Source organism: Myotis nattereri, assembly GCF_964212035.1.
Source record: "Myotis nattereri genome assembly, chromosome: 1".
NCBI lineage: Eukaryota > Metazoa > Chordata > Mammalia > Chiroptera > Vespertilionidae > Myotis > Myotis nattereri.
The window spans coordinates 66,908,267-66,919,090 of NC_138075.1; the positions used below are offsets into that span (position 1 = coordinate 66,908,267).

At 59.2% G+C, this 10,824-nt stretch overlaps 1 protein-coding gene across 1 annotated transcript; it reads right to left on the reverse strand.

The window, feature by feature from the left end:
• Positions 1-739: 739 nt before the first annotated feature.
• On the reverse strand, positions 740-10,545 carry ITPKA (inositol-trisphosphate 3-kinase A). The gene is made up of 7 exons (XM_081099734.1): positions 9,982-10,545; positions 2,884-2,980; positions 2,592-2,808; positions 2,141-2,345; positions 1,802-1,903; positions 1,449-1,520; positions 740-1,363 (listed from the first exon to the last, which is right to left on the reverse strand). Exons 1-7 carry the CDS (start codon positions 10,468-10,470, stop codon positions 1,160-1,162), a joined length of 1,386 nt encoding a protein of 461 aa, XP_080955860.1. The 5' UTR covers positions 10,471-10,545; the 3' UTR covers positions 740-1,159.
• Between the last annotated feature and the right edge of the window lie 279 nt (positions 10,546-10,824).

Consider the following 10,824-nt stretch of genomic DNA (forward strand, 5'->3'; position numbering starts at 1 on the left):
CTATAGCTGCTGGGCCCCCAGGGGCCCTGAGGGAGGACATAGGCATTGGTGCTAGCAGAGGTTCCTCCCTGCACTCCTCCCCAGGTTTTTAGGTGGCTTGTTATTCCAGTAGCCTCTCCCCCACACCTCCACCCCAGTTTGTACTGCATGCTTGGGCCTGTCTCAAGGTTGGCCTGCACCACAGGACTTTCCATCCTGGAAACCAGACCCAGGCCTCCTGGGGAGGAGCCTGGCCACTCCCAAACTTTAAACTTTGGGACCAGAGCAGAGGCCAACCCCCTTTCCCCGGGATGTGGGTGGCCAGTTGAAATTGCCTCCTGCAGGAAGCCTTTGCTGGACTGCCCTTCCCCTATGAGTACCCTTCACCTGGGCAGTCCACACAACCCTACAGACAACTAATAAAGAGCTCTTCTCACCCTGCCAGTGTGGCTCAGCTGGTTGGAGTGTCATCCTGATGCACCAAGGTTGCTGGTTGGATCCTGGTCCGGGCACATACTGGAAGCAACCAATGAATGGATGGGTGGAACAACAAATCAATCTCAATCTCTCTCTCTCTCTCTCTCTCTCTCTCTCTCTCTCTCTCTCTCTCTCCCCTCCTCCTCCTCCTCCTCACCCTCTCTCAAATCAATCAATAAATTTTCTTTTTAAAAAAGAACTCTTCTCATATCCTCCAGTGATCTGAATGGACCTTAGAGATGCCTGGGAACTGAGAAAGAGGGGACCAGAGGAGGGAGGAGATGAAGTCTGAGTCACCAAAGCTGGTGTCTTTGAGTTTTATTGGGGAGGGGAGTCCATTGTAGTGTGGGAAGGATAGATCAATAGATCTAGTGCCTTTGAAATAAAATTCGTTATCTCACCTCTCTGGAGAAATGCAGAGCCGCCTCAGAATAGCTGGACTCAGGAAGAAGTCCATTGTCACAGTGTACCCCCCACCCCCTAACTTAGTGTCATGGGCTCTGGGACCGCTTGGGTTTGTATGGGGAACAGCCTTGGTGCGTGCAGTGCGTCCCACAGTGGTTGGCACTTGGCCCTACAGGACCCTATGAACCACCCAACCTCTGGGTTTGTCTCTTCCCAGCATGCACAGCGGGGACAAAGCTGCAGGTCCATTTGTGAGACCAGCGGGTCTGTGCGGGGGACAGGGGCCTAGTCCCTAGCCTCATCTCTCGGCCAGGCTGGCCAGGATGCTAATGAGATTGTCCAGCCCCAGCAAATAGCCGTCCTCGCGGTTGCCCTCCTCCCAGGGCCTCCGATGGTCCAGGGTCTGGCCGTCAGGGAGGGGCGTGGTCTTGCCGAAGTCGATGAGCCACACACCCGCGCGATGGCTATGATCGTGTACGAAAAGCAGGGAGCTGCCGATAACCTGCCAAAACCCACAAGGTCAGACCACGGCCCTTCTGGGGAGCCCTCACAGACCACAGACCAGGAACCTGGCCCTCCCCCCTTACCTCATGCCTCCTAAAGAACTCAGAGACCTCCAAGGTGTCCCGGATCTGCAGCAGGCGGTTCAAATACCTCCGCTGGACAGGGTAGGGTGGGAGAGGAGGGCACATTAACACTGACCGAGCTTCTGCTAACATTAGGGGTCACGACTCATGCTCTGCTTGGTAAATACCGTGGAGGAAAAACAGGCCCGCCCGTGGCGCGCAGGACAGAAGGGAAGAAACGTAAAAATTACAACACAGCGTGAGAAAAAGCGACGACAGGGGTCACATAGGCGAGGGCACTAGACAGGGTGACCTGGGGGCGTCCCTCGGTTTCAGGCGCCCCGACAGCGCGGGTGCCAGGACGCGGCGCTCACCAGCACTTCCGCATCCCCTTGCACGAACTCCTGGAAGACTCGGATCACCTGCTCCCGGCTCCGCGTGGTCTTGAAGTCTGTGCTGCAGGATCCGTCCGCTTTCTTAATTAAGGGGGTGGGACAGGAAGCGTCAGGGGCCGTACCCGCCAGGGGGGGAGGATCATTAGAGCAGCGGTATCTCCCTGGATGCTGGAAGCCGGAGTCAGCGAGACGGCCGCCGACGGGTGCGTATTCAGGGGGGTGGGGGTGGAGGGCCCTGGGAGGTTTGACACCGCGGAGTGGGTGTGCGCTGGGGTGCAGGAGCGGCGGGGCTGTGCAAAGCAAAGCGAGCCGGCCCACCTTGATGCCCTCGATGCGGAAGCCGAGCGTGGTGCTGGAGCTGATGCCTTCCCGCCACTGCATGTAGCGGGGCTTGGTGACGGCGCGCTGCGCGTGCTCCTCCTCCGTGGGCGCCTCGGGGTCCACGGCCAGCATCTTCTTGTACATGTCCTTCCGCAGCTTGGGTCGTTCGCGGGCTTTGGTCAGCTCCTCTTCCAGGTAAGTCCTACGGAGGCGGAGGCAGCGGCGGGGCTTGAGCGAACTCACCCCAGGACCCGTCGAGCACCGCCCCGCGCCCCCGCGCCCCCGCGCCCCCGCGCCCCCGCGCCCCCGCGCCCCCGCGCCCCCGCGCCCCCGCGCCCCCGCGCCCCCGCGCCCCCGCGCCCCCGCGCCCCCGCGCCCCCGCGCCCCCGCGCCCCCGCGCCCCCGCGCCCCCGCGGGGCCCCCGCCCGGCCCGGCAGAGCTCTCGTACCTGATGCCCATCTTGCAGTCAAGTACGCAGGGCCCATCGAAGCCGTCGAGCAGGTCCTGCAACTGCAGGTAGCTCTCGCCGTCGCGCTCCACCACGCCATGGAAGGCGGGCACGCAGCCGCGCAGCGCGTCGGCCATCAGCCGCGCCAGGCAGTACCGCTCCGACTCCGAGCTGCGCTTCAGGATCAGCCCGCTGGTGCCCGCCGCCTTGAAGCTCCCTGCAGACGGGCGCCAGTTAATGCTGCCTCCCCACCCGGTACGCACCCTCCCCACCCACGCCTGCCCATGCTCACCCGTGTGCCCGGCCAGCTGCACCCAGGCGTAGCGCTTCTTGAAAGGGCTGATGACGGGCATGTTCACCATGGTCCGGATCTTCTGCCAGTGGCTTTTCTGAAAGCAACACGGTCGGAGCCCGCAGGTCCAGCATCTCCTCCACGCATCAGCCCTCCCTCCTCAGGACGGGGGCTGGGCCAGCCCGCCCCACCGCAAGCAGCTAGGGTCCCCTGATTCATTCATTTGTTCACTCAGGAAACTTTATTGTGCGCCTGCGTGGTGGACATTGAGACACACAGGGTGGTGACAGGTATCCAGCTTCTCAAATGTGCTGAAAAGAGCCCTGGACTTCGCGTCAGAAGGTTCAGGTCTGAACTACAGTTCTGCCGCTCAAAAGCTGAACTTTTGGGCAGGTTATTAAACTTCCCTGTCGTAGGTTTTTGTGAGCGTGAGAATCAACTGATGACCGCCCTTGTTTAAAAATGCAAGTTCTTGGGTTTACCACAGGGAAATTCTAAGTTTGGGGTAGGACCAAAAACTTGCATTTCTACCAATGTCTCAGGATATTTGGGGGCCTGAGAAACAAGCCTTCGAGCATCAGCTTCTTCATCTGTAAAATGGGGAAATGGCTGCTCTCACTGTGTTATGAGTAGTAAGTGAGGCTTGAAAGTGACAGGCTCTTTCTCCCCTGCCCTCATTTCTTTTCTTTTTTTTTTTCCTTTTTAAATATATTATATTGATTTTTTTACAGAGAGGAAGGGAGAGGGATAGAGAGTTAGAAACATTGATGAGAGAGAAACATCGATCAGCCGCCTCCTGCACACTCCCCACTGGGAATGTGCCCGCAACCAAGGCACATGCCCTTGACCGGAATCGAACCTGCAACCCTTGAGTCCACAGGCCGACGCTCTATCCACTGAGCCAAACCAGCCAGGGCTCCCCTGACCTCATTTCTTGGCATGAAGTAGAAGCTGGACAAATATGGATTGTTTTTTAAAATATATTTTTATTGATTTCAGAGAAGGGAAAGATGGAAACATTAATGAGGAAAATCATTGATCCGCTGCCTCCTGCGCGCCCCCTACTGGGGATGAAGCCAGCAATCCAGGCATGTGACCTGGTTCATAGGTTGATGCTCAAACGCTGAGCTGGACTGGATTGCTTTTTAAACTTATTTTGAGAATATGTTTATGAAAGCTGGGGACAGTGAAACAAGGAAGGGCCTAGGATAGATAGAAGGAGCAACAGGCAAGAGGCTGCCTTGGTTCACTAGAAATGTTATGGCGAAAAAGTGAGCCGAGATGGGGCTGCTATCAGCTCACTTGAGAGTCAGAGAGAAGGGCGCCTTGGGGACAGGTTCAGGGCATTAGTCCCTGGGGAGATGCTGCTGCCCATTGCTCCCCTAGTTGCGAGCCTCATGGGTCCTTAGAGTTTAGGAGACACACGCTGCCTGTGGGGAAAGCGGAGGGGGAAGGAGAGAGCATGCCCCAAATATGGATTGTTGATTCATTCACTTTGGGACCATAGGTTCCTCCCATTTAGGGAGACAGTCACAGAAACAAATCTTGACAAAGGCCCAGGGCAGGAGGCCAGCCTGGCTGGGTCTGAAGAAATAATGGCTTGAGGTTTCCCCAAATCATCTGCTATCCCTGGATGCCATATCGCTCCTCACCAGTTAGCAAGACCCAGGGCACCTTTGGTCCTAATCTGGACCTAGGAACCTGAGCTTTGGAAATGCAATACAGAGCTGAGGGTCTGTTATCTTCGATGAAACTGAGAGGGAAATGTGGGCTTTGATGAGCCTCCTGCCTCATGACCACTGCTCTGGCCTCCACCCAATCCTGAGAGCGTCTCATACTCTGCACCTTTCCTCTTTCCACCAAAACCCATCATTCCTATGTCAACGGGTTTGTAGCGCACAGGTTTGCTCATCCAAACTGCATGTCTGCTGCCTCCTCCCAGGGATGCCTGCTTTTAGAGGAGTTACACATGTGTGCCCCCACAGGGCTGGAACCCAGGAATCCAGCCGCCCTGACTAGAGGGAGTTCTCAGAGAGAGAGGGAGAACTGGGGTAGTGGTCTAAGTAGGGGAAGGCTGCTCACCATTAGGCCCTTTCCCATGTGGAGGAGATGGGGTTAGTGACAGAGCACTGGATGGGGAGTCAGGAGTTGGTTCCAGTCCTGGCTCTGTCATGTTCTAGCTGAGTGAGTCCAAGCGAGAACTTCATCTGTGTGAGCCCGTTTCCTCTGGGAAGACATAGCTGCTGCCATAACACAAGCCACCATGTACTGACCGCCTACTGTATGCCAGGCACTTCTCAGCCTCCACAAGACAGCATTGCTACTGCTTTCCTACTGCAGTCCCTACATGGCACACCGGGGTGTGATCACGTGTTCAATCCCCGGGGAACCAGGGGTGTAGCCAGGAGCAACCCACTAGAAGCACGACAGCTCTTTCAAAACTCCTTATTCACTCTTTAAATACCTACAAGGCTTGCATTATGCTGCATAACAATCCAAGTTTTATTATAAACTCTCCCACCTCCAACTCTTCAAATAAAATTCCGGGAAGATGTATGTGCCGTGTGTATTCAGCGGCACCACCCTATGCCTTCTTCTCCCACCCTCAGTTTGAGAATCCTGATAGTGATGCACGGGGACAGCAGGTGCATGCGGTGGTGGCATTATTGCTATTTTATAGGAAGAAATCGAGGCTCAAAGAGTTAGCATACCCTCACATCCTGCCTCCAGCCGCCCAGCCCCTGGTTCAAGCTATCTACCAGCCCAACCCCCTCCCTATGTTCCAACTGACCCAGCTGGTTCCAAAGTTTATGCTACCACCCCGATTTCTTTTGGGGAAAATGGGACCTCCACACTAGGAAGAGCTGTGTACTAGGTGAAGCAATTTGCAGCCACAAAGTGGTGTGTTTTGGGGAAACACTGAGCTCTGCCTGGAGACCCCTCTCTGTTGGCAGGATACCTTTGCCTTCATCCAAAGGAATGAGGTTAATTGTGGGACTGAGGCAGCTTTAGGGGCCTACTGGCAGACTGTGGGGGGCAGTGGGACCAGAATGGAGTTAACCAGAAGGTACAACTATTTCTGTAGCCGCCCCAGTAGAAGAGGGAATCAGCCTCGGGTCGAATGAGATGGGAGAACTGCATTATTCTTTCTTCTGGGATCATGTGGGAGCAGTGAGTGGGGCTGAAGAGAGACAGAGGTAGACCTGGTAGAAGAGGATTTAGCACCTGCAGTCCAGGACTACTGCCACTTGATTGATATGTGATGACACAGCATCAACTTGCTCCCAAGATGATGTAAAATTGGGGCATCATCTACCCTTACCGCCACAATTTTGAGAGGATCATGTCAGCTGAGAGCAGCAAAGACAAAAAGGCTGGTTCTAGCCATGCAGGTTACAAAGGGCTTTAATACCTATTATGTCATCTGAGCCCTCCCAGCCACCTCCTGAGGTGGTATGACAGGATTTAGCTCCCCTGCCACTAATGGATATGTTCAAACATGGAAGGAGTTGATACAAGTGTCATGGAACTCACTGCCATTTTCCATCTTAAGGAGCTACCTGGTACCTCCCCCAGGACATAATGCATATAAAGATGCACATGTCCACCCTGGCCAGGTGGTTCAGTTGGTTGTAGCGTCATCCCATACACCAAAAGGTTGTGAGTTTGATCCCCAGTCAGGGTACATACAGGAGGCAGCCTGTCAGTGTTTCTTTCTCACATCCATGTTTCTCTCTCTCTCTCTCTCTCTCTCTCTCTCTCTCTCTCTCTCTCTCTCTCTCTCTCAAAAAACTCAATAAAAACATATCCTGCCCTGTTGGCATGGCTTAGTGGTTGAACGTCAACATATGAACCAGGAGGTCACAGGTTTGACTCCCAGTCAGGGCACATGCCAGTTTATGGGCTTGAGCCCCAGTAGGGGGCGTGCAGGAGGCAGCCAATCAATGGTTCTCTCTCATCATTGATGTTTCTATCTCTCCCTTTCCCCTCCTCTCTGAAATCAATAAAAATATATATTTTTTAAAAGATGCATGTGAAACATCCTTTGGTGGGTGGGTGATGATTTGGGCACATGAACAACAGCAGGGGAGATATTTTTGAGCAGGTTAGGCTTTTATTGTATGTATCTCAGAAAACAGGTTTATTATGTTACAAAGTGAAATCTACCTGAAAAGAGGGTCAAAGCACCATCCTCTGGCCCAGCCTACTCCCCACAGAAGACTGGGAAACCAACTCATCTTGGGGCAAAAAGCCCATGAGAGCTGACCCGTGTGTCTTTAACGAAGTCACAGGAGGCCCCTCTGACAATTCCTCACTCCTGGGGCTGGACTAGGAGCATCTCTCTCTGGGCAGGGCTTTGCTAGACACAAGCCTCTAACGGGCCTTTATCTAAGCTCTATTTGGAAGCCGGGAGGACTCCTGCTTCTATATCACATCAGGTACTCAGTGTACCTGCTGCCAGAACGGACCCTTTGCCTTTGGTACTCATCCCCACACTTCCTGCCTCCAGCCCTTCAGTCATTGGCGGCAGCTCTCTACCAGCCCAACCTCCTCCCCATGTTGCCACTGCCCTATCAAACGAGCACTCCCTGTGGTGGTGGTAATGGTGGTGGTGGTGAAGGCAATCAGTTTAAATTTATAAAATCATTTGCACGAAGGTATACGTGACCCACGACTTCACCTTCCCCAGGGCATTTACTTTATAAAAAGGAAGTCAGTTAACCTAAATTCTGCTCTATAATTAGTGAAAAGTGAAGTGTGGGAGTTCTGAGTCCAGGACAGGATGGCATCCAGGTCTCCTTACCCATCCTGGAGCACTGAGAGAAGAGAAACAAGTGAACAGGAGGAAACATCCTCTCTTCTGCTAGAGCAACACCCCACGATTGTCTTAAGAGGCAGGGAAGGCCTAAGAATACAGACACCCATGCCAGCTGTCCTTGGGGACGGCCCCTAACCACCACCCTCCCCCCCTTCCCTCGCCTGTGTAGGTTTCCCTGCCCATGACTTTTCCCTCCACAAGAGGAAAGGCCCGGGGAGGGAGGGAGGAAGGGCTGTCCAGCCCCAACTACCCAGCGGGGAGCAAGGCTCCAGGCTCTTGGAAGGCTGTTGGGGGCTCCTAGGAGGAGAAGGGGAAGGACGCTGTGCCAGGCAGAGGCAAGGTGGAGTCTTCGCAGGCCTCCTGCTCTGGCTACTCCGGCTATCGGCCCAGGCCTGAGTGCCCGGGGCTGGCGCCCGGGAGCTCCTCGGCGCTGCCACAGCGCCCTTCTCCCAGGTGCATCCCGAAGGCCAGCCAGCTCCCGGGCTCTGCTTCCTGCCTGGGGAAGCCCTCAAGGCGGCCTGGCGGGCGCGCGGTGCCGCTCCCGACCGGCCGCGAGGCAAAGTCCGCGCCGGGCCCTTCCACGCGGACGCAGGAGGCCTCTGTCAACAGTTCCTGGCTTATCTGCCGCCGCCGTGGCTGTTTGCCTTCGGGGAGGCCCCGGCGGGCGGGGGGTTGGGAAGGCCCGAGAGACGCAGCCTTGGGGCTGGAAGGGCCTTGGAGAGGCCATCTGCTCCAGCTCAGCGTGGGGGGGGCCGGCCGGAGACACCGGGGCACAGCTGCGGCTGCTCCCGGAGTGCTGGCTCCTGCCGACGGCGCTCCCGGCTTGGGTCGCAGGCCCTCCTCCGCCCACGGACGTTAGAGAACCGGGGCTGCCCTCCTGGGCCCCTCCTCCTGGGCCCGCCTCTCAGCTGTCAGAGATGGAGCGGGGGCGCCGCGGCCCCGAACTACGCTCCGTATTTCCCAGGAGGCAGGGAGGCAGCAGATCTCTCGCGGCCCCACATCCACCTCCTGGGAAACCCCAGGCGGCACCGCCTCCCTGCCTGGGCCAGGGCTGCCCTAGGAGCCACCCTGGGCCAGGGCACCCTTACGCCCGGGGAGGAGCGGGGCTCCCCGCACCTACCCGGCAGCGGGTGTGTCCTGTTCTATGAGACTTTTTCTCTTTTTTCTTTTGTGTCACAAACCATGCCGCCCTCTGGGTAATGCCGGTCTCCGGGGGTAACTGAGTCACGGATCCGCTGCAGGTCGTTCAAGTGTCTCCCCGCCTCTTCCCATCCGCACGCGGCGGGGCTTGGGTTCCGCAGGCCGGCCGCGCCCCAGCGCTCTCCCCGCCGCGCCCGCGGCTCACGCCGCCCTTCGGGGAAGGCCAGGAGCCACCGGGGCCCGCGGGGCGCCCTTCGCCTCTCCCTCGGCTCCAGGGACACTTGCATAACGTGGATCTAGAGCAACTCCTTAGCCCTGGCCAGGAGTTATTTAAAGTATTTGGTCTTCGTTTAAACAAGGGGCACAGGACGGCTCTCCTGGGCCGCGGCACACCCCTAAGGGGCAGGCACCGGGAATGACTGCGCCGCACCCCGGCCTGGATTATTCTGATTATTCGAGGGTCAGACCAGGCCTCTGACACTAGAGGCGGCGACTAGCAGGCTGATCACGCCCTTTCGGCCTCAGTTTACCCTTCCGCGGCCATAATTAGTAGCAGCGAACGGGGAGGGCGGCGTTCCGCTGCCTGCCAGAGCTCCCGGCCCTGCGCTCCTCCTTCCCCGCGTCCACGCCTTGTGCGGGCGCCGGGAGCAGACGGCGGCGGCTCCCGAGCTGAGCCTGTAGCGCCGCTCCACTCCCACTCAGGAGAGGGAAACCGTGGCAACGGCGGGGGTGGGGCCGCGGCGCGGGCGAGGGGGCGGCGAGATGGAGTGACTCGTGCGCCCCTCTCTCCCCGAGAGTTCGCGGGGCGAGCCACCCCCTCCGACCTCCCAGGTCCCACCTCGCAGCCGGCCGGTCACGATCCCCCGCCCCCACCCCACCCGGTCCCCGTGGCCGGTCGCAGACTCCTCCTCACTCGCCTTCTTAGACGCCCCAGGGCCCGGCCCGCGAACCTCCCGCGGAAACGGGGTGAAAATTGCCAAGGCGAGAGGTCCGCGGAGGCCTCCCTCCGGCCCCTAAGCCCCCGGGGCAGTGAGAACCCGGCCCCGGGCGGAGGGACCTTGGGGCGGGAGTCGGACCCCGGAGAGCGCGGAGCTGGGTCCCCCGCGCACGGCCCCCGGCCCCGCCCCCGCGGCCCGTACCTGACCCACGTCCTCGCCCGCTTCCAGCTGCACGTTGCCGCGGCTCCGGCTCTCGCTGTCGCTCAGCAGGTCGTCCTCCGAGTCCTCCGGCATGGACGAGGAGCCGGTGGAGGAGAGCGACGAGGTGGAGAGGCGGCGCGGCTGCTGCAGGTGCGAGGAGCCCACGGCCGGGAGCCAGCCGCCCTCCGGCTCGGGCGGCCCGGGGCTGGCCGGGGGGACGTCTGGCTCCTCGGCGGTCACGGTCAGCTGCGGGATCACTGGGGCCGGGGGGGCTCGCGGAAGCCCGTTGGGGACTTGTCCCCCTCTCCGCTTGGCCCCGCGGGCCCGGGGCTCCCCGGCGGCGGCGGCGGCGGCGACCGCGGCGCAGCGCGCCTCGAAGAGCAGGCGCAGCTCCCCGACACTCCGGCGCGGGGCCCGCTCCAGCCCGGGGCTGCAGTGCCCCCCGCCTCCCGGCCTGGCCATGCCCGTCGGGCCCCCGGGCAGGGTCATTTCCCTGCACAAGATCCGCAGCGGAGCCCACCAGCCCGCGACGCGGCGGGGACTGGAGACGCTCGGCGCCCCGGGCGGGAGACTGCCCCGAGGCGGAGCCTGCGCCGCCCGCCCGCCCGCCCGCCCGGGCCCCGCCTCGGCCGCGCCCCCCGCCCACTCCTTTCACTTTCAGAGAAAGCGCGGGCCTCCGAGGGCCCTTGACCGGCGGAGAAGCCTCCCTGTCGCGGCTCCTGGTGTCTGGGAAGCCCAGGCGTCGTGGACAAAAAATCAGGGCCTGGCCCTCGCGGCGTCTCTCTGCGCATCCGGGAGGAGACGGGCGGGGCCGCTGCACCTCCAGGGGCTCCTGCCTTCCCC